The sequence below is a fragment of the Chionomys nivalis genome, chromosome 18 (assembly GCF_950005125.1).
Source record: "Chionomys nivalis chromosome 18, mChiNiv1.1, whole genome shotgun sequence".
In the NCBI taxonomy this organism is placed as follows: Eukaryota; Metazoa; Chordata; class Mammalia; order Rodentia; family Cricetidae; genus Chionomys; species Chionomys nivalis.
Genome location: NC_080103.1, coordinates 3,108,161 through 3,135,521, shown reverse-complemented (window position 1 = coordinate 3,135,521; position 27,361 = coordinate 3,108,161). Strand labels below are relative to the sequence as shown.

Below are 27,361 nucleotides of genomic sequence, written 5' to 3'. Positions count from 1 at the left end.
GATTCCTTTCTCCTTCTCTTCCTTACCTTTTGTAAGAAACAGAAGCTATCAGTTTCTGTTTAGACAACATGGTGGTGATATGGATATATGCTATGAGCCAGCCAAAACGTGGCTGACACTGGATAGACTGGGAACCTCAAAAGTAAACATTGTTGTAATCTGTTGTAACTATTCAGGTCAGAGTGACACCTTTGTGTGGATTCTATATAAAAATGACCAGACACCAAAGACCTCAACTTCCACCTTTGACAGCAAGCTTAGGTGTTTGCTGGCATGCCTATGTGCTTACCACCATGGGTCCTGTGTGCTACCTGCTTGTGTGTAGCCCATGTGCCTGCCTGTGCCTGGGTGCCTGTGTGTAGCTGCCTGTCTAGCAGCCTTTGTTTGAAGTAAATAATATGTGTTTTATCTGCCCACATGCTGAGAGTTCTACATCAGCAGCAGAAAGAGAGACTCACTGGGCATGGCTTGAGCTTTTGAATCCCCCCAAATCACTCCCTCCAACAAGCCCACAACTGCTAATCCCTCTCAAATGGTGCTACTCCCTGATGACCAAGCATCCTTATTCAAACCACCACAGTGCCTTTGGCCAGAGGATGGTTTGGGGGCATTGAACACGCCCTGTGGAGTTTGGCAGAGGGTAGCCAGATCTGCTTCATTAGTCTCTGTCAAGACCTATGGAGCCCCAGCTGTCAGTATGATCCCAGGACTAAAGGATCAGCACCATATGGAAGTTTATTAGAGATGAAGAGTCTCAGGTCTACCCACGTCCGGATGGTGATCTCTTTCATGTCCAGAAGGTTCTTGGGTGATCATAAGCACATGGAGATGTGAAGCCTTAACTCCTGGTGAACAGAATTTCCCACCCAGATTTTCTCTCATTCTCACTCAGGGGAAAGAAAGAACAGGGTGGTTCTGAGTTTCTTGGGAGACACATAGAATCCAATATTGCTTTCTTCGTCATTCTTCATTCACAATTACGTAGTGCTTTCTATGACTGAAGATGCATTAGCTTGTCCTTGGTGCTCCTAATCTGGACTTTATGGGGTTCCTTTAGTCAGGTTAGGAAAGACTTAGGGTATGGGGTATTCATTTGAGTTGGGTGGTTAGCTCTTGAGCGGGAAAGGAGTTACACCGATATCAGGTACAGACCTTAAGTTCTAAACAATTAAAAGATTGTGAAATGCAGCTCTGCTGTAAAGAGTTCATCATGAGTCCACTGTTTAAAGAGTGGGTGCTTCCCACTTGGTAGAGCAGTACTGAGGGCCTTAGGTTGACACCATGTACCCCGAGATCATGACTTCCAGCTACAGTCAAACAGTCCTAATCGAGGGGAAGCAACAGCCATCAAAACTGAAGCTCATTGAGGAAGCCAGTACATATGACTTTCCCTAGGTCAAGAGCAGCTTATCACTAGATAAAATAATATCACTAGATTAAAAAAATACCATGTGCAGTACTTGGTCTAGTGACAGGTGGGAATCCAGTAGGCCCCGAGTCCTGGCCACTTGGTGCACAGAGCTCAGGATGCACTGCAGTCCCACTGCGGTGTGCCCTCTCTCCCACGGAGAATGCTGGGCTGCACTGTGGAGGCAGGAGCTGGGAGATTTGTGAACTCATCTGAGTGCTGAGGAGGTTGACTTCTGCATCCCAGGAGCCAGGGTGCTTGCCAGCTTCACCTGAGAGTAGATAACAGGAGACTCCAAGAGACCACAGCATCAGGGTAAGAGCAGAGCAGGCCTGCAGGGGGAGCTACAGCTACCGCAGACTCACTGTATTTGTGGCTACTGTGGAAAGAAAGGGAGATTAAAATGTGGGTGCTGCTTGGAGATCTCAGAGTCCTGTTCAGTGAGGTCCCCCTCCCCCCTCCCTCCTCTCCCTGGCCAGCCTTCTTAACAGTGCTTTGGCATGCCGCCAAGGGCTGTCAAGGGAAGTATATGTAACTTGGATTCAACTCTTGTTTAAAAACTAGATCTACTAGAAAATAGATGTCTTAAAATAGCAACTATATGGCTGTTAGCCATCTTTACTAAGGCTAAAAAAGAGTTTGTGCAATGTAACTTCATCACCATTTGGGTTTAGATGACCATGTGTTGTGAAGCAACACTTATAAAACTTATCAGTCCTACTGAGCCCTACAATTAAATTATATCGTATCTCCTTTTAGACAAGGAGGCAACAGTAGGTCTACAGAATATTTTGGATTAGGATGGATTTTTATGTGATAATAAATTCCTAAGGTTATAAAGGTCTACTCAGGTGAACAGAACATGTCTCAGAGATGCGTGTTTAACCACTTATTTTTTTTGCTAATTGCTCAATACTAGGCTTCTGAAAAATTTTAAGTAAGGAGCAGCATATGTTTGATAAATAAGGTTTATAAATTCCTAAGGTCTACTCAAGTTAACAGTTAGTAACTGACTTGAAGATTTGTGTCTAGCCTCTTTGTCTTTGCTAACTTTTCTAAACTTTAACTATTTGGATAAACTGAGTCACACAAGAAACTGTATGTTCTGTAACGGTGCACTATGAAAGGATGACAACATTTAAGATTTCCAGTCTCTATGCAAACTGTATTTATAGCTTTGTAAACTTTTCAGTCTCTCTATGGACTATATATGGCTTCAAGTTTTATTTAGTTGCTAAAGGATCTTCAATTAAATCTTCAACTCAAATTTTTTAAGGCTCAAACTTAACAGAGACAAAGCTGTAAATGCTGATCTTATAAAGATACTAGCTTGTAAACTGTTGAAGATAATTAAGATGTGCAAGTGAATGCTCAGCCACCTTATAAATGATCAATTTTTAATGTGCTCCTTAATGCACTACACTCATAAGCCATGCTAAGCAGCAAATGTAATTTATTTACAGAGATAAGCATTGTTTACTATCTTATATTTGTTTTCAAGGTTAAGTCTAAAACTAGTAACTTACAAGCAAATTTTGTTTAACTCAGGTATCCTTAATAGATAATGGTCCTCAAACTCTTCAGAGATCTGCTGAATATGGCACCTAACTGTTTAATGGGAAAAATGTTCCCATGATGTACAGAAACACCAGTGCCTAGCAGCAATCCTAAGGTCTCCAAAGAAGATGCCAGGGCATAGGCAACTTCACCTGGATCAGTGTAACTCTAACTACTTGGAAAAACTGCCCCCTGCCTTGCCTGCTGCCAGGACTCTGCCCAAACTGCGGACATGGTTGGGTTGACTGCTCTACTCTGCCTTGCCAAAGTGGGTCAGTTTTTCCAAATTCCTTCTCCATAGAAAAATCTTTCAGATATTCTGGGTCTGGCAGTTGACAGCCAATGCTGTTCTATGCAGCGGCCAAAGCTGTAATGTAGTCTGTCCTGTGTGACACCCAAAGACCAACTGCTTCTAGCCTCAACACCCAAACACCACAGGAGCCGAGGATAACCATTCAGCAGTAAGTCTCTGCCATTTGACTTGATAACTAAGCCATTTGGATTATACTTCCTGCTATAATTTATTCTTTGCAGGTCTCTGATGATATTGATGGCTAACTGTAGCTTTATGTTAACAGCAACAGGCACTCAGCTCCTCCCTGCAATGCTGCAGCTGCCTGTTCAATTCATTTCATATATAAAATTAGGCAACCTAGAGTTACTAGGTTTCCTGCCGAGAAAGGCAGACACAGACACAGTTTACCTCAGTTGGCAGACCTCACACTGATAAAAAGATACACTCACAACAGGTTTCAATGTAACTTTTTACTATTCCTTCATTTAAAGGAACCTGCCTTGCAATGACTTCTCTCAGGAACCAACCACCCGTGCCTTATGGCAAATAATTAGATGAAAAGAAAAAGTTCAAAGTTTATGTAAGTTATGAGGGTCTAAGAAAGTAATTTAATGTGTAGAAGAGCAAATCGTAAAGATATGAGAAGGCTCTACCTCCGAGCAGACCTGTCTTTAGTTTTCATTCAGCCATCTGGTTTCTTGGTCTTGGGCTTTCAGACTTTTGAACTGTAACAAATATTTGTTATTTCAGCTGCCCAATCTACAGTGCTATGTTTTAGCTGCCCAAACTAGGAAAGCAGTGGCACAGCCCCATTCCACCTTGTAGGTGCGGACACAGAAGCTGAGCGGGAGCTACACGATGATTTTGTAACAGTCATCCTGAGCTCATTCCGGACAATGGAGAAGGCAGTGCTGTATGGCAGCTTTGGATTAGTTTCAGACACTGCAGGTGCAAGGAAAGAAACCCTAGCAAGCTGGTGAGGAGAGGCTCTGTGCCTGGCTGGCCCAGACCTGCTGAGGAAGTGGAGGCTGAGCAATAGCAAAGAATGGAGACTTCCCTAGATTTTACCTGTATGCTTACATCTCTGTAGGGCGCACCGCACTTCTGTGTAAATCACTTCTCCTTTAGGGTCTATTTAGGAAGAAGATAAAGTGTCAGAGGAAAAGGAGTCAGCCTCTTTTCTCAGCTATGTGCCCCTCCCTTGGCCAGTTTGCTCTCTGGAAGGATTATAGTCCTTGAGGCTTTACCATCTTCCTGACCCTGTTCTAATATGTATCCTGTGATTTCTGCCAAACCGGAGACTGGACAGCCCTTGTCCTCACCATTGCTGTATACTGGCTGCAGTTCTATACAGGCTGGTACATTGTAATAGGTGGGCTCCTGGGATTCTGAATATGAAGGGTTCCTGTAAGATATAAAACACTGATGTTTGTCAGGAAGGGAGATCATCCATTTAATGGGTTTTCAGTCAATATTATTCCTTAGATATATTTAGTTCTACATTGTTTCCGGTTTATATGTGTAAGAAATGGGCATTCTATAAAGCTAAGTAACTTGCCAACACCATTAAACCAAGACTTCAAACAGGCCTGACACCCTTCTCAGAGGTATCAGTCTCAGAGAAACAAAGATCAGATAGACTCCAAGGAACTCTGGTGGTTTGGACACAGCCACCATGGGAGGTGACATGTTTGTGAGCCTTCAGGATGCAGGCTGGTGGCCACTTCTCTACAGACACTACTTGTTGATAGAGTCACTTCTCTCGGTGGATGAAGTATGTGGCTCCATCTTCTTGGCATGGGTTTTGACTATGCCAGCCATGCCCACAGATTTCTAGGCTAGTTAATCTATATCACCCCAGGATCTGGATGGAGTCAATGTCTATGTGAGAGGAGAAAAATGACTAAAAAATCACTTTCATGATTATTGTGAAAGTAGCCAAGTTTGCAGAGGAAGACTAGAAGCCCTTTCTCACCTTGGCATTATCCAACAAAGAGAATGTGTGTGAAACGTAGCCCAAGACTTACAAATGGGAGGGAGGGGTTCTAAAGACCATCTACCACGTGGTCGGCTGTCTTTTGGGCTTTTTTCTCCGCTCACTAGCCTACTTCCATTCTTGGGTGTGATATTTATTTTTTAATAGACGATTTCTATTCCATGCTGCTCACCTTAAAAGGCCCGACTTTTCCCTCCTTGGTAGCACCAGGATTTTCACCTATCTTGTCTATACTTTTTTCTTAAATTCTAATAAAATTGTTACTGAGTTTCCTTCTGAACTTGTTTCTAAATTCTTTTATTAATGAGAATAAGAACACCCAAAGGGAACCTCAATTTCCCTGTTAGCTGCCAAAGTGGTCATTTAGATGCCAAGCTAACAGTGGTACAAGGAAGTGGGTTAATAAATGAGAAACACTTGCTACTTGACATGGGAAGGAGGATTAGCTGTCTGTCGCTAAGGTGGAGCTTCAGGGAATTGGCTGGAGATAACCCAAGGGAGGAGCAGCATCAGTTGGGCACAGCCCACCTCAGCAACACTGTAGAAATTGTGCTCTTAGTGATAATAAGATTTGCTTTAATTTTTTTGTCCCGTGGATGTTTCATTACTTCCAGAAATAAGGCCATGTTCTTACCTGGAGTCACCAGAGGCAGACTTTCCCCCTGTAAAGGAAGACATTGTGTTTTAGGAAGAGGGGACCTTTGTGGGGACTAGGGGACAGCTCAGATGGGGCTCACACAGAGACTGCCAGGAACTTCCGTTACTGAGATCTGAATCTTTGCTTTGCTGATGGATAGAGGAGGAGTAGAAGCAACTGAATTATTGATACTGGCCTCAAGGGAAAGGAAACTTCTTAATCTGTACCCCATTAACCTGGATTTTAAATGGCAGTGGTCTTTAATGACTACAGAGAGTTTAATAGCCTCAGACAGGAAAATAGACCTGATCATCTATAAAACTGCTATACATTTTTTAAAAATCAGCAAAGGACCAAATTCTATTTGGGTTCTGTTTTGATTTTCATCTCTTAGAGTCCTTTTCTTCTTCCCATTCCTTAGGAAATCTTATGAACACAGAGCCTCCGCCATCGAGCCATATTGCTCTCAATGTGGCTGAGCAACTTTGTATTTGGTAAACAGGACTTCTGAAGGACCGAAGAGAAAGGTGAGGGATTGTGTGATGGAGGAGAGGCGCTCATGAGAGCCTAGGGATGGCCACATAGTCAATGTGGGCATGCAGGACCAGAGATAGGAAGGGCACGATTAGGGAGCCACCCACCTGCTCCTCTAGAGAACCAGCAATAAAGCAGCACACCAGCAGCCGTGCCAGCCACGGCGAGCAGGCCCCCAGCGACTCCAGCAGCCACAGAAAGTCTTCTGTTCTTGGTTGTGTCTGGGGAGCAGAGGGCACCCAAACATAAGACCAGGAAGAGGTGTGCAGTTTTGAATGACTCTGAGTCTTCGAACTGGTGTTTTGGCATTGGGGAGGAGAGGAACCTTTGTGACCAGAAGTCCCGAGGCTGCGGCGCAGGAGACAGCTCTGCTCTGCTTGTTTGTGAGGAAGCTTGTCTTGGTACTGCGTCTCTGTGCCCAAGGAAAGGCTAAGGGTCAAGACAGATTGTGGCCGGAGAGGAGAGGCAGTGCTGATGAGCTGGAAGTTCCCAGATGTTCCCTAAAGCCTCACTCCGCTGCACCAATTAAGAACCACTTTGGAGTATAAGGGTGCAGGGAGCCATCAGCTCAGGTACTTGTCTTTGAGAAGGGCATTCCTGGTCACTCATCATGAGCTCTGTATGTTGAAGCATATGTTCTGGTCCCATCTGGCTTGAGCATGAGAGATTTACCAGTGCTTTAAAAAGTGTCACTTCCTTACTGTGATGGGCCTTAGACACATTGTCAGCCTCACAGAAGTTTCCAGAATGGTCTGCAGGCAGAGAGATGTCGACAGACACCCGTTCTCCAGAGGGAGCCGAGATGTCCCTCAGGGACCCTAGTGTGAGGATAGGGTGGGACACGGGAGCTGAGTGAAAGTGAAACCGCAGTGGAAGCTTCTGCTTCTCACACACGTGTTGCCCTTACACGGGACAAATAGTATTACTAGCAAATAAAATAAATAAAACAGTTGACACATTTGAAAGCTAATTACTTTGACCCCCAAATAGCTTTTCATATACAAAAATATTCAATAGAAAGCAAAAAGCATTCTACAAATTCCTGAAAGCATCTGCCAATAAATATAAAAAAGACTCATATTCATTATTAATTAAATATACTGTAGTGCGGAGCGGCAGGCCGTGTTCCAGTGGCCCGGCCACCTGGCTAGCTTATGCCCAGAAATAATTTACACGGAAACTGTATTCTTTTAAACAGAGGCCCATTAGTTCCAGCCTCTTATTGGCTAATTCTCACATCTCGATTAACCCATTTCTAATAATCTGTGTAATACCACAAAGTGGCTTACCAGGAAAGATCTTAACCTGCGTCTGTCTGGAGTGGGAGAATCATGGCGACTGACTGACTCAGCTTCTTTCTCCCAGCATTCTGTTCTGTTTACTCCACCTACCTAATTTTCTGTCCTATTAAAGGGCCAAGGCAGTTTCTTTATTTAACCAATGAAATCACACAGAACAGAAGACTCCCACATCAATCACAATTAAACCCAGCCACAAACTATTGTTTCTTTCATATTTAAATAGATTGACAATAATGATGACGTTTTGGCAGTGCAAACTGAAGACATTTTTTAAATGACAGACAGTTTGACAACATCTACAAAATTGAAAACACACATAAACTTTGAGCCTACAATCTACTTGGAGGATCAAGTAGGTAAAAAATGTTATTCAGTGCTTCCAGAGGCAAAAAGGTGACCACCAAGCCAGCTACAAAACCTGAGGCCTACAATGGCGACCTGCTTTCATGATACGCTGGTGCAATAATGGCACAGACTTTGTGGGAGTAATTGATCACTCCGTGAAATGGAGCCCATATGTTCTGGTGGGCAAGAACCTGAGACCAGGCATACTATTGTTCTGCTAAAGTAACACAGCAATCAGATGAGTCCTTATGACATTCTGCTGTACCCATAGAGAAGCGCCTCCCCCAGCCATCATCAGAGAAACGTCCTCATGCAGTTTAGTAGATGGGAACAAACACAGAGAACTACACTGGTCAATGCGCAGGGAACGTGGGTTTTGGCCCTCTCATGCCTAAGTGGTGTCTTTTGCTGCCAGGGCCAGGGGGCTATGGGGAGAAAAGGTGGAAAGATTTTAAGAGCAAACAGTGTCTTCCAGGTACAGCAGCAATGATAAGCATGAGAATTGATGGTGGCAGCAGGTATAGGGCCTGCACAGGTTCCAGCAGATAGGGCCCCACGCTGAGGAGGAGGAAATGGACACAGACTTATAGCCCTGGGCAGGAAACTATCTCCAACTGATATCTGCTTGCAAAGGAAAAGCTAGTTTTCTCCATTGGAGTCTCACGAGGTATATTAACCACTGTGGTAGTTTGAGTAGGAATAGCCCCTATATGCTCATATATTTGAATGCTTAGCCAGCAGGGATGGCACTGTTTGAAAGGATTAGAAGGATCAGGAGGTTGTGTCTCACTGGACTTGGAGGAACTGTCACTGGAGTTAGACTTTGAGGTTTCAAGAGCCCATGCCAAGGTCCCACTTCTCTGTCTACAGATCAGTCTGCAGCTCTTGGTTACTGCTCCAGCACCATGCCTGCTTGCCACTGTGTTTTCTACCACGATAAAAATGGACTGAAACTGTAAGCAAGTCCCAGTTAAATGTTTTCTTTTTTAAGAGCTACTTGGGCGTGGTGTCTCTTCACAGCAATAAAAGAGAGACTAAGGCAACCACACCTAAGGATAGGCCCCATGACCAGCAGCGGATGACCAACACAAAAGAACTCCATGGTATTTTTGTAGACTTTTATTTTTTAATCTAAAATTGATTTGTTTGGGCATTTTTTCGTCTTATTGACCTTTTGCTTATGTATTATGGTTTCTGATTTTGTGTTTTTAAGGCCTATTTAGTGTGTGTATGTGGAAAAACTTGTTTCCAGTAATACATTTATTATATACAATATGCTAGTATATAGCAATATATATTATAAATATAACTACATGTATACAGTTCTTGCAGGATGTCTATGACAATGTTTCTGTTACACAATAAAACCTGGAGACAACCTGATAGACTGAGTAAAGAATTCATTATAAATTAAAAATTGAGGTTTTATAGCTAAATGTGCAATGTGATCCTGTTATAAAAGTGTTTTGTGCTTTATTTCCCAGTAGTGTGGCATCTGGTAAGTTACCCTTGTTTAAGTAAATGATCCTAACTCATGTTTGTGCAGAAACACTGATTAAATGTAGAGCAAAAAATAAATAAAGGTAAGAAAGTAGGAGGAGACTTGTCGGGAAAAAGAAAGAGGGGAAAGAAAAGAGGAGCCAAAAGATTAGAATGGGTGGTGAAAGGGACTATGTGTGCTGAGACCCCGAGTCAGGAGACAGCCCTGAGGTCAGCTGTGTGCTGAGACCCCGAGTCAGGAAACAGCCCTGAGGTCAGCTGTGTGCTGAGACCCCAAGTCAGGAAACAGCCCTGAGGTCAGCTGTGTGCTGAGACCCCGAGTCAGGAAACAGCCCTGAGGTCAGCTGTGTGCTGAGACCCCGAGTCAGGAAACAGCCCTGCGGTCAGCTGTGTGCTGAGACCCCGAGTCAGGAAACAGCCCTGAGGTCAGCTGTGTGCTGAGACCCCGAGTCAGGAGACAGCCCTGAGGTCAGCTGTGTGCTGAGACCCCGAGTCAGGAGACAGCCCTGAGGTCAGCTGTGTGCTGAGACCCCGAGTCAGGAAACAGCCCTGCGGTCAGCTGTGTGCTGAGACCCCGAGTCAGGAGACAGCCCTGCGGTCAGCTGCTGGAAGGAGTGGGTGCTGACCAGTGTTTGGTTGTTCCAGCTTCCCTGTGACAGCGACTGTCACTATGCCTCACTGTGCTGGGACCCCGGGTCATGGCCAGTCTCACAGGAGTAGTTCCCTAAGTGTTTCATATTCAGAAGGAGGTTGAAGGACTTTCCTATTTCAGAGAGGGCTGGACTGCTCCCTAGGGTGATAAAAATGGTACAAGATTGGAGAGGGGGAAACCATGAAGCTTTACCATGTCCCCTACCACAGCTGGGACCCCAGAGACCCTGGGGATTAGGGCAGGAAGGACGACAGCACTGAAGCTGAGGGAGAAAAGCAGCCCTGGTTCCTTCCGTCTGAACACAGCCCTCTACAGTGAAGGCCTTTTGGACTGCAAAATGTTTTATATTATTCTTTAGAGGCTTTCTCGGGTTTCTCAAAACTCATCTATAATTTATTCCAGTCTTGGGAAATGAGAATGTATGTGTAATGTTGTATGTGTTTTGAAGTAACAACACAAAAACACAAACATGTTTGAGGAATCTGAAAATAGAGACACAACTGAAAGCTGGGCATCTGAGAAATGAGAGGATTGCTAGGAAAAGAAGTGGGCTTGACAGAAAAGCCAAGACCTGCTGTGGAACAGAGGGGCCAGATCTAGCACGGAGTGACTCAATGGAGAGGTTAGCAATAGAGGGCCGAATCTAGTGCGGAGGGACTCCATGAAGCAGGCAGTATGTGCAGAGGTTGAGGATGGGAGCTAAGCCGACCCATTTGAGTTGCTGCAGCAGGTAGAGGAACAGTTAAAGGGCCGGCAAGTGTGATACAATGGGAGGCCCGAGACTCAGTCAGGACTCTTCCAGCAAACAGTGGAAAGGCATGGAAGTGCATGGAAGTGAGACAGGAGAAGAGCGGATGGGGCACTGAGTGGCACTTTAGTCATTGAATTAATGGTGAATTTGGCTAGCTCATGGCAGGGAGAAATAGAGAAAAATCTAAGGAACACCTGGGAAGGAATATCAGTAGGATTGCTGTGAGCAGGGAGGGAGAGAAGTGTCAGGGAAGATCCCTGGGACTCTTCCTTAGGGATCTGGATGAAAGAAAGAGTCTCACGTGCAGAGACAGCCTGAAGAAGCCCAACCCTGAGTGGAATATCCCTTCCAAAGATGTCCAGTTGAGGAGCTTTCAAGAAGAGTGGGATATAACACACGCATGTCTTCAGAGTCTTCAGTTTAGGACCATCAGGGATACCCAGGTGATAACCAGGGATACCAGGATACCCAGATGATGGGCACAGACTCATCTTAAGGAGTAGCACAGTTAAGAGAACACACTGAACTTTCCCTTTCCACCTAAGACTGTCGGCCAGACAAGCCTTCGTCCTGTGGTCACAAAGGATGGAGAGTGGTGCTGTCAGGCAGGATAAGGCTAATGGAGGAAAGATCCACAGAGACTGCGGAGGCAGAAGGCTTGCTGTGACACCACACAGTAGCTGCTTCTGTGAAAAACACCCCAACCTTGCCTCCTGGGCATGGTGGAGAGATGATCTGCGCCTGCACTGCTAGTTTGAATTTAACTTACCTATAACACTGAGAGCCAGAGTATCACTGCGCTGGGGCCCTTGGCCATTGTCAGCCTCACAGAAGAAGTTTCCAGAATGTTCTGCAGTCACAGAAAAGTTGAAGGACCCTCTTCCTCCAGAAAGGGCTGAGCTGATCCCCAGAGTGACATTTTGGTAATAAAAGTGATACAGGATTGGAGGAGAGCCTTCCAGAGCCTCACAGTGAAGCTCTAGCATGTCACCCACCACAGTCCGGGCCCCAGGGACCCCGAGTGTGAGGACAGGGCGGGCCACTGGAACTAAGGGAGAGAGCGAGTTAGTTCATATTAGTGTCTTTTATTTTTAAATAAAACCCCAATATATTAAAAAAATAAATTAACAATGAGAATTTTTGTCATGTATTTTCATTTTCTAGGGCTCACATCTGTTTAGTATTTCATGTCTTTCCCCTCCATTCCTTTTCTTTCTCCCCTCCTCCATCGTTTTTCTTTCCCCATGAGATAGTCTGATTAGATAGACCAGGCTGGCCTTGAACATTAACTTGTAGTCCTCCAAGTGCTGAGATTATAGCTCTGCACCATCACAGCTAGATTTTTTTGTATCTTTCCTCTGTGTCAGTACACTCACATCAACACATAAACACATCGACACGTACGTGAGATCACAATATACACACTGGTTTATAGTCTGCTTTTGACCTTAGCAATGTGAAAACCCCAACTGAAGTATTGTTCTGATTATAATAATTGCTGTGGGAGAGCCTAGTCCACTGTAGGTGGTACCATGCTGGGTAAGAAAGCACTCCTCTGTGGCTTCTATGTCAAACTTCTGCATTGGCTTCCCTGGAGGATGAACTGCGGACTGTAAGCTGAAATAAACTTTTTCCTCCCGAAACTGGTTGTGGTCAATTCTTTATCACAGTGATTGAAAGATTCGGTGTGAGATGGACCTTGGTATGTCCTATGGCGGGTGAGGAACTCAGGAGGGAAACCAAATACGTGATGCAAAAAGAACTTGAATGTAGAGTTTATTTAAGAAGAGTGTATTGGGATGGTAGGGGAGGAAGGGAGAAACACATAGACAGAGAAAGAGAGAGAGAGAGAGAGACAGAGACCGAGAGACACACAGACAGAGAGACAGAGAGGCACACACAGAGACAGAGACAGGAGAGGAGAGGAGAGGAGAGGAGGGGAGGGGAGGGGAGAGGAGGGGAGGAGAAGAGAGGAGAGAGACAGAGCTGTGGGCCAAAAAATGAGTTTGAGACTGGAAGTGGGTGGAGCTTGTCTCTGAAAGAGACAGGGTACTGTCTGGGTTCTTCCTGACAGGTGACAGGGAAAGCCAGGATAATACTAAAAGTGATGAGACTCTAATACATAAAGAACTCAATGCAGCGGAGCCCCAGTAGATTCTGGGGCTATCAGAAGCCTTATGAAGCAGAAGTCATGAGGTTGGGGGAAATGAGATCAAAGCACTCAGCACCAAGGGCAACAGAGACAGGAAAATACAGGAAGAAGATAATTGGAGGGCTTAATAGAATAATGGAGACTTCTGGCTTACTGAATGTCAAAAACCTCACAAAAAACAGCAATTCTATTTTGAGAAATATATTCTATTGTGAGAAATCTAGTTCTTCCCTGAATTGGCTATGCAGTATTTCCTATTTTTCCTTACTCTCAAGATAGCCTTGCAACAAATTCTCACCTACCTAGGACTCCTGGCCCCTCTCCTCCTGCTATAAACAGGCTGGCACATCAGAACCAGTAGTTTTCAACAATATGTTCTATTACTTTGAAAAACAACAACCACCACTGGATTTTTACTTTCTCCTGAACAAAGATCCAAGAATAAATAGAAGCAAATTTGTTCTTCCAGTGAGTCTTTTCTGATGCTAACAAGTGGCCTTGATAATGATCAACCAGGATTTGTATACTGAATAAAATGAGGATGTGACCGCTTGCTCTAAGGTATGGTTGAAGAGAAGGTTTTTGTTTGTTTTTTGTTTTTGTTATGAGAGATAGTACAGCCAGAGACCTGTGGGAAAGTCCAAGAATGCAAAGAGGAAGTAGTGGACTGTGGGCCATCAGAGTGAACTGGGCCATTCAAGGAGGGCAAGGGGTGCCAGCAGCGAGAGAGGAGGACCAAGAAGGGTGAGACAAAAGAGTGAATGGCCCAAATGGCAGGGTGATATAGGAATGAGAAGTTGGGGGAAGGGAAGTCCATGGGCTGGAGAAGTTTCGGGTAGGGGCAGGGTGAGAAGAACTGAGAAGACCCAGGATGGGACTCTGCAGCTGGTACTTGCTGAGAGATCCTGGAGGCCGGCACATGCTTTGGTGTGCTAATAGGCACCACAGTTAGACATCCATCCTAGGTTTCTTTAGACCTGACATATCTCTTACCACTACTAGTCAACAAAGGTCTAGAAAACTACACAGTGCAAGCCTATTTGCTTAATGAACTTCTAGAAAGAGGGTCATAAACACCCTAGAAAATCATGCTGGTTGTTCATCTGCTCCTTTCCCACCCATCCTCAGGACTTGGCCCTCCTGGCTCCCTATTTGATGGCTGGCCTCCATTTTACAGAAATGATGCCTTGAGGGGAGGTGTCTATGCTTTGTTACCATGGAACTGACACCCTTTCCCAGATCAACTCTTTGCTCTCCGGCATTTTGAGACTCCATGGCAGTTTCTGGTGTCGTTAGTACTTCGCTCCAGGATATTTTCCCTTCTGAATTCACATGCTCTTCCAGGGTGCTGTCCTTAGGTCCTTTCCTTCTCCCAGGTAACCAGAATGTTCCTCTCTATTTACAGGTGAGCAGGGGGAGGTAAGGAGTCACTGTGGATAGGAGTTCTAGACTTTTGGAGCATGGAACCTGATCCAGGATGTGACCTGTCCTGGATGTGACCTGATCCAGGATGTGACCTGTCCTGGGTGTGACCTGTCCTGGGTGTGACCTGTCCTGGATGTGACCTGTCCTGGGTGTGACCTGTCCTGGGTGTGACCTGTCCTGGGTGTGACCTGTCCTGGATGTGACCTGTCCTGGGTGTGGCCTGTCCTGGGTGTGATCTGTCCTGGATGTGACCTCATCCTGAAGGCTGCTGCTTACTTCTGATGAACGGTAACTTCTCCCTGCTCCATTGCCTGGGCACAGGAATAATAGTTCAAATGTTCAGTGAACAGAAGAGGTGTTGAGGTCTGGGGGCCTTAGGATTTCAGTCTCATGATAAAACCAATAGATGGAGGTTGGGATGAGGGAGGGACTCTCTTGGCCTCCTGGTGAAGCTCTTATCACATTCTCCACAGCATCTCACTGTAGGAGCCTGGGGGTAGGAAAAGAGCATGCTGCCAGGGCTTGAAGACATAGCAGTGAGGGCTCACATAAGCAGGTTTGTCAGGCGGCATCTCTCCCAAGATGTGTGGTTCTAGCCTCCCTTCTGGTTTTCCTTTATAAGGAGTCATTTCATTTCAACTGAGAAGTGATTTGTAGTTTATGAAAGGTGTATTCCTAACCACTGAGCATTTTCTTCAACTTGACTTTCTGAGAGTTCCCACCTCCCTCAGCCCCTTCTATTCCTAAGTTTTTCCTGTTAGTCTTTGAGTAATGGTTGGTAGCTTATTCAGAACATTGGATCATTGGTAACTGACAATATCCACTTCTGCCCGACTGTCTTGAGTCCCGCTAAGGAGCTCTGTGCAGTTAGGATCCATTCCTAGAGGATGCCTGGCAACACGTACCTTTTACGGTGATGGCGACTACCTTGCTGACAAAGCTTCGGCGACTGTTGTTGGCTTCGCAGTAATAATCCCCCGCGTCACTGCTGTTTACCCTGGAGATCTCAAATTCTGCCTCTGAGGACTTAGTGATCTTTATTTCCTTATTCAGCTTGTCCCTTTTGTACCAGGAAAGTGTGATGGGCCCTGGGACCCCTTTTACTGAGCAGTTGAATAACAGCAACTGCCCTTCAAACACTAACCTTGAGGCTGGGACGATGTGTATTTGGAAGTCTGCAGAAGCTCCTAAGTAAATAAGAATGGCACATGTGGGACACTTGATGACGGGATGCTCATAAATGAGGGCGGGGAGGCAGAGCCTGTTGTATCATGTGAGAAGCGGCCTGAGAGTAGAGTTAGTCTGCTCTCTGGGAAGTGGAAAGAGGCAGAGACTGTGCTTTCTGCCTAATGAAAGGACCCGTTTTCCTCAATGACCTTGTCAAAAATATGAACCAGGAATATAGGCTATTCTGCCCAAATTAGCCTCATGTCTACCCATCCTGATAGGGCAGTTCTAGAGATGTCACCTAGTGTTCCACACTTAACAAAACTGGTGGAGAGGTGAAGGGAAAAGGAACACGATTGTCCCGAGTATAGTGACAGCACAGTTGATTGGAAATGGGGCATTGATGTAAATAATAAGCTGCCCTGAAGTTGGCATTTCTTAACTTCTCTAGTATATCTGTCAGGCGGACAAAGAGAGTACATCCAGGATAGACGCGCAATCCAAGAAAGGGTATCTGGAAAGGGTATCTGTGTGGGGACAGTTTTAGGCATGTTGGCTGAGGACAGTGGCCTTTTAAATTAATTTTCAATCTAAAAAACAAAATACAGTAGTTGAATAGAGGGTGGGAAGCATTGTTGTGTTGAAGAAGAGACGGTGCTGGGAACCACTGATATGACTATTGGACAGCATGCCCTCTGATTTCTCTGACCTGTCCATCCTCCGGCAGCCACAGGAACACCCATTTCCTACAGCCATGAACACATGGATAGGGTTTTCTTAGGAATGGGAGCGAGTTCACAGGTAATGCTGTCACTTTCCTTCCCTCCGCACAAGTGATGGCCTAGACCATGTGTCCCCTACTGTGCTCAACTAGATTTCCTGGGTGTTGGACCCAATTCAGTCAGGCGGAGTCACCGGCTGACAGTCATGCTTAATAAAGTGATGCTGCTTTAGAGCCTTAGGGAAAGTGATAGTGTGTGTAGCGCCGTCTCTGAGGGCATCAAGGTGGAACTGTTTATTTGCCACAACTTCATCCTTTGTCTTTCTTGCCTTTAAGCAGCCTGTACCAGGGACCTAGTGTTCTAGAAACCTGTTTGGCCGAGCAGAACATTCATACAAGGCTGCCCCATAGCTCACAGTTTAGGACTATAGCACTGGGAGGAAAACGTCTGGGAGATTAAGAAGTAGCTTTCTCTAAAGGCATCGAGAGACAAAGAACAACCCCCCTTCTTTTCCTGGTTCAAAGATCATTAAGGATATCCACACGAGTTTCATATTTTCCCCATTCACCTTCCACAAGCATGAGGCAGTACTTTCTATAAGGACTAGTGACCCGAGCTCGTAACCAGTCTGTACCCGGGAAATCTCAGAATGATACTCACTCTGCACAGTAATTCTGATGGGCAGGCTTCGTTTGCTTACTTGGGCATCCGTTGTTTCTGCAGTGCACTGGTACCACATTGCATCTTCAGTCCATATGGCAGGGATGTGAAACTCTGAGGACCTGCGGCAGCCTGACTCCAGAGCCTGGAGGTTTCTGAAGAAACAGAACTGGAGCTGGACATTTGACCTCTGTGCAGGGAGCTGAGTCTGACAGACCAGTGTCACTGGGCTTCCATCTGTGAGTTCAGAGGGTCTGACCATCAGCACAGGACGTGGGAATAATTCTAGAAAGGATCACAATCATCCACACTGAGCAGGTACGTGCTGGGGAATATGATTTTAAGCTGTGTTATTTTTGCTTATGTTGCATTTGTTTAACTGTGTGAAGCTCTGTTACTGTGCCAGTCTAAAACACCTGATGGTCTAATAAAGGGCAATAGCGAGGCAGGAGCAAGGGTAAGGGAAAGGAACAGGAGAAAGGAGAGAGGAATAGGGGGGACTGGCAGGCAGACAGGATAAATATGAGGAGAAATTTTGGAGCAGAGATCTGGGAAAGAGAAGAAGGAGGACTTCAGGGGCCAGCCACCAACTATACAGCTACACAGCCAGTCACGGAGTAAGAAGGAAAGAAGACAGGGACAGAGAAAGATAAAAGCCCAGAGGTCAAAGCTGGATGGGATAATTTAAGTTAAGAAAAACTGGCAAGAAATAAGGCAAACTAAGGCTGGGCATTCATAACTAAGAATAAGCCTCCGTGAGTGATTTATTTGGGAACTTGGTGGTGGAATTCCCAAAAAGCCAAAAGAGTAAAACATTACACTACAGTTAAGTATCCTTCGGAAAACCCCAATTCATCCTCAACACCAGCATGTGGAGTGCTGTTGCTCACCAAACGCTGGCAAAAGAGAGGTGCCGCTTTTGGTTACCAACATCTCTCCGTCCAAACGACTATGTTTTCTCTCCGTGGACTTCTAGTTCACCCTTCCTTCCTATCCTGCCTCTACAAACACAGAGAGCCTGCCTGTGACTAAGAATCTGTTCAGAGGAGTTACAGTTGTACCTTGGACTTGGACTCTGACTGTATTGGAAGACATTTTGGTCCATAACCCCTCCTTCTTGGTGCAGTGGTATTGACCGTTGGCCCTCTGATCTGCATGCTGAATAACGAGCTTGGAACTTGGACCAGATGATTCCAGAGGGACTGCATTCTTGTAAAATGTCGGGGTCTTTCGTGATGTACTTTTCCTTGCGTTGCACCTCAGAACCACAGAGTCTCCCTCAAACACAGCAGGTGGGCCTCGAAGCACCAATGGATCTGTGAAACATACCAGGCCATCACTTTTTCATTCTCCTTTTTCTTTACTGCCCAAGCAGGTTTTACAGGAAGTGGAACTAGAGAGAGTGTTCTTAGTTCTTTTTCTGAGTTTCAAATGCATACCTGCAGTTTGATAAAAGCGGGACAGCAGAAGGTAAGTTACAAAGTTCCGTCACCATTGGGAATGCAATCTTCCAGTTCCTTCTCCCATGTTGGTGTACCAGAATTTCTGTATTTTTTTCTCTCTTAGGGGATTTTAATAATCTGTATCTACTTGCTAGTTTATTTGGCTAGTACTTTCTCAAGATGCAAACTGATTTCCAGTAGCCATAGTTTTCCCTCTATACCAGCAATATAATTTAATAAGGTTTCCTGTCCATTTAGGGTCCTTCATTTTGGGGTGTGTAGATTTGTATGCTTCAGTAGGTAAGTGTTCAAGGGAATCATTAGACCAAAAAGCATAACTTTTTCCCCTTTCCTTGCTAATAATGTATTTTCTTGCTTACTAAATCAAAGGCAATTGTCACAAGGCTGACACTACTTCAACTTCAGATCAGGAGATTTCAAGACCAAAAGAGAAAATACCTCCCTCCCTGACCCCTCCCTCTCTTTGTGTATCTATTAAAAAAATCAATCAATTTATTTCTATCTAACATTTAAATAGTTTTATTGCTTCTCCATGAGCAGTTTATAAACACTACATATTCTTGGAGTTCAAGAATATCAAATTTTCAGTCCCAGTCCAGCTGGCCTTGGAGAGCTCCCAATAGATCAGTTCCACTGTCACAGTGGGTGGGTGCACGCCTCGTGGTCCTGATTTCCTTGCTCATGTTCTCCCTCCTTCTGCTCCTCATTTGGACCTTAAGAGCTCAGACGGTTGATCCAAATTGGGGCTCTGTCTCTCTCTCGATCCATCGCCAGATGAAAGTTCCTGTGCCATTCTCCTTGGCCTCTCGTCAGCTCTCATTGTCCACCAGGCGGACAATGAAGGCTGATGAGAGGCCAAGGACAATGGCACTAGGTTTCGATCCTAATACATGAACTGGCTTTGTGGGAGCGTAGCCTGTTTGGATGCTCACCTTCCTGGACCTAGATAGAAGTGGGAGGACCTTGGTCTTCCTGTAGAGCAGGGAATTTGGACTGCTCTTCAGTATCGAGAGGGAGGGGGAGTGGACTAGGGGGAGGAGAAGTGGAGTGGGGATAGGGAGAGGGAAGCGGGGGGAGGGGGCAATATGTGGGAGGAGGGGGAGGGAAATGGGAAACGGGGAGCAGTTGGAAATTTTAAGTAAAAAAGAATAAAAAAAAAAAGAATATCAAGTTTTGGGCTGGAGAGACGCTGAGAGGTTAAGAGCATTGCTTGCTCTTCCAAAGGTCCTGAGTTCAATTTCCTGCAACCACATGGTAGCTCACAACCATCTGTAATGAGATCTGGTGCCCTCTTCTGACATGTAAGCATACATGCCAGCAGGACATTCTATGCATAATAAATAAATAAATCTTAAAAAAATCAGGTTTTGGGTCTGTAAATACAGGGTAAGTCTCAAGTCTCTGTGTAGTCACAAAGATTCTGATTTAGGCCAAATTTTAAGGACCACAGGGATAGAAGTGGGTGAATGTATTTGACTCATCTTGCACTAAATTAACTGTTGGTAACAATTATACCTTATGTATGTACTACTTGAAGTCACTGCCTACTAGACAGACTAGATTTTATACAGACAATTTAAATTCTTTTGGTTTAAATTTAAGATAATTCTGTTCTATATCTGATTTTACACAGAGATTAAGTTTTCATGGCACGAAATAGAACGGGTTGTTCATTTGTGGTGAGCAGTAATTAAATCTATAGAGAAAACTGGACTGAAATGTTGTCTGAAGCTTTTTTTCTCTTTTATCTCACCTTTAGAAAAGTGTAAGTGCACAGGGATGCTTAGATGTAAGTTGTCGGCTTGGCATTGGTGCACTCCAGACATGCGGACTTTGAAGATGTGTCCTTGGATTTCTTCTACAATTTTGTTATTCCAGTACCATTTTGTTTTCTGGGGTAAGTTGAAGCCAAATCCATAGCAAGTCAGAGTCACTGTCTCTCCTTGAAAGAAAGTGGTCCATGGAGGCTCAAGAGAAATCACAGATTTGGGTGCAGTTTCTGAGGATGAGAGAAAATTAGTCTGTAGCAGAGAAGTCACAGTTTCAGCCCCAGAAGGGCTCTGTGGGATAGGCAGGGAGGACCTTGCTTTGGACCATTCCCAAGAGCCCTACCCCCAACCCCCCTGCAAGTTCACTGATGGCCCTGTGGGATAGACAGGGAGGACCTGGCTTTGGGCCATTCCCTGAAGCTGTGTGCTCCCCAAGTTCACTGATGGCCCTGTGGGATAGACACGGAGGACCTGGCTTTGGACCATTCCCAGGATCCGTGTGCTCCCCAAGTTCTCTAATGGCCCTGTGGGATAAGCAGGGAGGACCTGGCTTTGGGCCATTCCCAAGAGCCCTACCCCCAAGTTCACTGACGACTGAAGGCTGCTTAACATCCGAGAGCACTCACCACCCACAGGGAAGAGTGATTGCCCATTGATGGCAACCGGGCAAGACTATCTCTGGGGGCAAAGATAGCAGGATTTACTGTAACATCAGTGGTTAACTAGCCTGCTCTGGAAGAGGGTCCTAGATAAAACACCTCTTCCTTTGCCATCTCATCATTCATAAGCCCCAAAAGAACTACAGAATCATTAAAATCACAACTTTGCATTTCCCTAAAAAAAAAAAGTAATGTTATGATCAGGTTTTGACACTAGAAAAGCCTGGGAGATCAGTGCACTTAACTGCCTTGTTTCATAGAAGATGATTTCACTAAAACCCATCATCATTAGCTGGAAAATACAAGACATTAGGGAGAAACTCTTACCAAGGACTCACAAAGCAGAAGAAAGGACTCACCATATTGTCTACTGACAGGAGCTGGAAACAAAAATAAACAACAATGAAGTCGAGAGTTAGAGGTGAAAGTACAAGTAAGAGTTTTCCTTTTCTTATTCAAAAAGATAATGTCTTTCAGCATCCATTGTACTGCTTCTCATGAAAAATTCATTTATGAAAATGCTGATAACTGTTTGTCATATGTTTGTATATATGAAGATATTGCCCTTGAACTTTAAAGATAAATTTAAAAGTGCTACTTTCTGGCAACAAGTATAATACGGAAGGTAGGTGCAATGATAGCAGGGGAAATTATGACCAAGAACACGGGAACCATCCAAGTGAAGGTTGATGCTTATGTCTGGCCTAGGAGCACAGAGAGGGTGATCAAGGCAAGAGAGGCACAGAAGAAAGGGTGTTGGTGTTCAGAAGTGGCCTGAGCAGCTCTGGCAGGTGAGCAGTGATGAAATATAGTTGGGGAGGAAGGCAGGGCCACATGAGTAGCTCAAGTTTTCTTGTAGAAGCCATGGGGAACCATAGAAAGAGCTCCAGGAATGTGATGAAGTCAGAAGTTGAAGCTTTGACGGAGTGTTCTGGCAGAGAGAAGCCTTCCACAGAGAGGATGGGAACAAATACAGAGACCCACAGACTGACGAGAGAGAGAGAGAGAGAGAGAGAGAGAGAGAGAGAGAGAGAGAGAGGAAGAGAGAGCTAAATAGGATGTCTTCTTTAAATTCCTCCCCCCAGAACTCAGGGAACCCTGCAGAAGAGGATGCAGAAAGAGTGTAAGAGCCAGAGGGGATGGAGGACACCAAGAATCAACCTCTGAATCAACATGAGCAGAGCTCACATGAGCTCATAGAGACTGAGGCAGCACGCGCAGGGCCTGCACGGGGCTACACTGGGTATGAGTCTTCTGAGTATATATTATTGCTTCCCGTTTAGTGTTTTCGTGGGATTCCTGAGCGTGAGAATGAGAGGGTCTTTGATTCTTGTGCCTTCTCTTGGGTCTTTTCTTCTGTTGGTCTGTCTTGTTAAACTTCAATGTAATAGTTTTTGTTTTACCTTATTGTATTTTATTTTATGATACTTTATTATTATCTCTCAGAAACCTGTTCTTTTCTAATGAGAACCAGAAAGAGAGTGGATTCGTATGGAGGGGAGATGGGGTGGAACTGGGAGGAATATAGGGAGGGGGAATCGTAATCAGGTTATGTGAGAAAAGGATCCATTTTTCATAAAGAAAGAAAGAAGGAAGGAGGGAAGGAAGGAAAGAAGGGAGGGAGGGAGGGAGGGAGTAAGGGAGCAAGCAAGAACATGGTTTAGTGGCTAGTAGGTAGTAACACAGTTTTGAATCCAAGCTCTGACCCCGCATCCCTGTGCACCATATTGACACTCTCCGCCCCTCCCCTTCTTTCTTCTACCCTTGTCTCTCCTGCCCCTCTTGTGCCATGCCAGGATGTGCTTCTGTTTCTGAGATAACAGTTCATTGCAGCTGTGGGGTCCTTGCCCCATCCACCACCCAGCCCCTGTGTTTCAGGAGCTATTTACCAGTTGATTTGTGTGTAGATACTTGCCTGTCTCTGCCACCCACTGGGACTTGGTTTAACTGGAATTACATTTCCCAGCTGTTTCTCCCCCCCCCCCCCCCCAGCTTTGCTGAAAGCTCTTGCTTTCTTTGTGGGCATGAAACATCCCACCGTCTTCAGCATTGTGTACAATATTGCACATAGAGGAGTCTAAGTTTTTTTTATTTTACTAGGTGGACCCACATTTAATTCCAATATTTAAAACTTAGTAAAAAGCAAACACTTTGTAGGTATGAACTGACAGAAATGTGTATCCATGGGCAGTGACATTGTCAGCTGCTGTAGGTGCCCTCCCCCTCCCGATTTCCCATGTGGCCACCTCTGACTTCCACAGTGTTCTCTTTGTGCCCAGTCCATCTCTGGCTGGCATGAATGTGCAGACGGAGCTGTCCTCTAAGTGAATCCCTGGTCAGCTCATGCACAAGACCAGGAATAGCCTGGCACAGAAGGGAGTCAAATAAAGCTGTCACGTGAGTAAGAGTGTGAACAAACAAGCGCAGGTCACTTTCTGTTCTTCACAAAGCATTCGTGAAAGAAAAGAAAACCAGGTGAAACTTTAATCATTGCTGTTGTCGCAGTTCTTCCCCTGCCGGCTGAAGCATTTTCCACCTGGGACTGCTTTCCTTGAGGTCAGGAGGGGAAATCCTGAGCGGTGTAGAAAGCTGGGGAATATAGCCTGACATGGGGGAACTCTGTGGCTCTGAAATGCAGGAGACAACCAGGCCTGTGTTGGGAGAGATGGATGCTGCCCGACCCACTCCAGACCCACAGTGTCTACTCACTCACGACCGGTGGAGTCAGCCACAGCAGCGTGAAGACCACCCAGGGCGAGACTGACGGAGGCATTTCCTCACAGGTAGCAGCGGCTCTTGCTCTCACAGTAGCCAGTACACAGCTCTCACCAGCTCCAGTGAGAATATCTGGGAAACTGCTCTGCCAAAACACAAGAGTGCGTCTTCAGCCAAAAAAGGGAAGTAGGAGTACCGAATTCTAACTATTAATTAGTTTCCTCTCCTACAGTCAAAGGGGAAAAGTGAGTGTTTTTAAGAATCATGTGCTCCCAACCCCACATTTCGGCTGTTGGGAAATTACCTTAGGGAAACTACAAGAAGATAGTTTTTTGAAAGATGTCTGTCATTTATCACTGTCTGAACAGGGAAGCATCATACATGATGATGGCTGTGGGATTGTACAATGACACCATTAGTGGTGAAGTGAAGCTACACGTATGCAAAGGGTGAGAGAGAGAAACTGAGGTGCGGATTGGTATTTGCAGTGCACCCTTTAGGGAACGGAGGTAAGCAATGGAATGAACGTGTCTGAGATAGCCTCTAAGGATACGTTGTCCTTGAAGCGTGCACAAAATCAACTGCTGTATTTGAGAGACTAAGGGGGAAGTAGGCTTTCATTATATCTTTCTGTACTGTTTTTTCCTTCAAATTTTTATGTGAGTGGATTGCTTTCAAATTTAATTTTTTAAAAGTTGAGCTTCCAGACTGACAGTGGGCCAACAAAGCTCCCTGAAGTAAAAAGTGATAGAAGCCCTCATTCTTTTCTTACAGATGACTTTCCCCATTGTTTCTTTTTGGACCTGAACCTTGACCTTCCCAAAACCATAATTAATTTCATATTTATCAGTGCCTCAGGTATTTATGTCACAGAAAAACACAGGGATAAGCAGATTAATCTGTTCCAGCTCAGGAGAGACTCTCAAAGGGAAGCGTGTTAATACACACTTTTGGGACCGAGACAGACAGCACGGCTGTGAATGTTCGCATGCCTCCTGTGGATATGCACACCATTTCTACTGGGCATCACTTGGGGAAGAATTCCTATATTGTAGACTATGTAATACTGTATCCAGAAAGTGCTGATTACTTTCTATAGCAGGTTTCTTTGGGACCTCCAACCAGCTCCTAAATCACGACATGGAGACTTATTAGTTATGAATGCTTGACCTTAGTTTATGTTTGTACCACTTGCTCTTTTAATCTATTTTACATACTAACCACAGTTCTCCTTCTTCCTCTCCTCCTGTTCCCTTCCACCACCTCCCTTCTAGCCCCCCCATTCACTCCTCCTCTGTCTCTATTCAGAAGGGGTAAGACCTCTTATGGGAGACAACAAAGCATGACATAATCAAGTTGAGGAAGGATCAAGCTCCCCCTACTTTGCACCAAGGCTGGGCAAAGCATCTCACCATAAGGAATAGGTTCCAAAGAGTGAGCTCATGCATTAGGGACAGGTCCTGGTCCCCCTGCTAGGGACCCCACAAAAGATCAAGACCCACAAGGGCCATCTAGATGCAGAGGGCCTAGGTCGGTCCCATGTCAGCCTGCTAGTTCTTTTTTTTTTTTTTTGGTTTTTCGAGACAGGGTTTCTCTGTAGCTTTGGAGCCTGTCCCGGAACTAGCTTTTGTAGACCAGGCTGGCCTTGAACTCCCATAGATCCGCCAGCCTCTGCCTCCCAAGTGCTGGGATTAAAGGCGTGAGCCACCACCGCCCGGCTCTGCCACTACCGCCCAGCTCTGCTAGTTCTTATAACTTATTTTAACTTGTTTCTTTTCATTTACATTTTTGCCTTGGGGCCTTTTCTTTCTTGCTGTATGTCCTACTTTTGCTATTTCCTCCATGTCTGTCTGTCTGGTGGTTGTCTTACTGGTAGGACCTGGGTGTTTCCCTCACTCTCTTCTCCCTCCTTGAGCCTGGATCCCCCCTCCCCACCTGTTCTCTATTCCTGCCAGCCACACCTATCCCTTCTTTGCCTAGCTATTGGCTGTTCAGCTTTTTATTAGACCAGTTAATTAGGTACCTTAGTCAGGCAAAGCAACACATCTTTGCATTGTTAAACAAATGCATCATAAACAAATGTAACACACCTTTGATAGTTCAATATTCTGCACCAACTTTCTGATATGACTGAGTTGGCTCCACCAGGAGCCTCGTTGCTCTCCTACCCTCAGCAGGTACAGAGCTCATTTACATTTATCCATTCTGATGAATTATGAGATCCTAGTTTTTTTATATTGTGTGGTTTATTAATTTTTGGAGACAGGCTCTTATTATATATCTCTGGTTGGCCTGGAATTCACTCTGTAAACCAGGCTGGCCTTGAACTCATAGAGATCTGCCTGTATTTGTCTCCCAAGTTCTGGGATTAAATCTGTGATCCACTATACCTAAAAGACTTTTCATATTTAAGTGGTATTTTAGATCACTTTTAAAATGTGAAATATTTGTTTATATCTCGATCTTTCTCATGCTTTTCTGTAGTTCTTTCAAATACTGGACATTAATATTATGGACATATATGTGAAATGTCTTTCTTTCTTTACTCTGGCTTCTCTTCTTGGTCATTGGTAGTGCCTTCTCATAAACTGCCCTTTCAGATTTTGTATAGAACAATTCATCTGTCTTTCTGTTTATGACTATGGATTTTTACAACCATTTCATAAACTTTGTATACTCCAAGGTGATGAGGGTACTCTCAGCTTGTCTCTAGATATCTATAATGTCTCTATAGCTAATTTTCACGTGTATCTTAAGTGAACATGCTTATTTACATTTAGTGCATAGAATTTGCACCATAGTTTCATATAGGATCATATAACAGGTTGTGGGGATTGTCAGATCTTGGGTAACAGGAAAATGTTTTTGAATGTGTACAGTCTCCAAATCAATACAAAATAAAATAAACATGTAATGAATGCAAACATTTCTGGCAGTGCTTGCCTGTGTTGCATGATGTAGCCTTGGTACTGAACATACAACTCTTGTATTTTACATTGTGTATGCTACCATTCCACCCAGAACCAATGAGCTCTTCCTGAACCCTAGAAACCGGACTGTTATATATTATAAACTGCGGTATTTGTTTTTACTGTACATAAGTAACACTTTAACCGTGGAAAACAGACGACATTTTCTTGCTCTCAGCCTTCAGCATGTGTCAGCTTAACACATATTTGGACTGTACTGTGTTGGGAAGTTTGACTAAAAACAAAACAAAACAAAACAAAACCCAACACTGTTTAAAGGAGCTGGCAAATGGCTCTGTAGAGAGAGGTACTTATACCCTGTCTGAAGACCTTAATTTAATCCATGAGACCCACACAGTGGGTGGAGAACACCAGCCTATGCTGGCTGTCCTGTGCTCTCCACGTATGCTCCATGGCCCCAGAGGTAAGTACATATTTTTTAAATAGCTGCTTGAGTTGCTGATTCATTGAATGAATGTCTCTTTGGGATCAGTGCAGTATTTCCAGGTTCTGAATTGGCACCAAGATACTTCTGATATTTTGGACAATATAGCTATGCGAGGAGGTGTTCTCTACACTGATGATTATAAAATTATTAACAAGCTCTGAAAATATTGAATGTGTGTAAATATTCAGCCAAGAGGTAATTTATTATGTAAAAACAAAGAAGCACACCCTTCTCAT

General features: G+C 44.7%; 1 protein-coding gene across 1 annotated transcript in view; it reads right to left on the bottom strand.

The window, feature by feature from the left end:
• LOC130889864 (Fc receptor-like protein 5) overlaps positions 1-26,536 on the bottom strand; it is a 69,306-nt gene extending 42,770 nt beyond the window's left edge. Inside the window, exons 1-11 of the mRNA XM_057793800.1 lie at positions 23,703-26,536; positions 21,353-21,373; positions 20,319-20,564; positions 18,164-18,418; positions 17,103-17,387; positions 15,459-15,740; positions 11,746-12,024; positions 6,535-6,648; positions 5,891-5,918; positions 4,583-4,665; positions 4,341-4,391 (exon numbers count right to left, since the gene is read on the bottom strand). Coding sequence (XP_057649783.1) covers positions 4,341-4,391; positions 4,583-4,665; positions 5,891-5,918; positions 6,535-6,648; positions 11,746-12,024; positions 15,459-15,740; positions 17,103-17,387; positions 18,164-18,418; positions 20,319-20,564; positions 21,353-21,373; positions 23,703-23,766 — 1,708 coding nt within the window. The 5' untranslated portion in view covers positions 23,767-26,536. The remainder of the gene's footprint in view (positions 1-4,340; positions 4,392-4,582; positions 4,666-5,890; positions 5,919-6,534; positions 6,649-11,745; positions 12,025-15,458; positions 15,741-17,102; positions 17,388-18,163; positions 18,419-20,318; positions 20,565-21,352; positions 21,374-23,702) is intronic.
• Between the last annotated feature and the right edge of the window lie 825 nt (positions 26,537-27,361).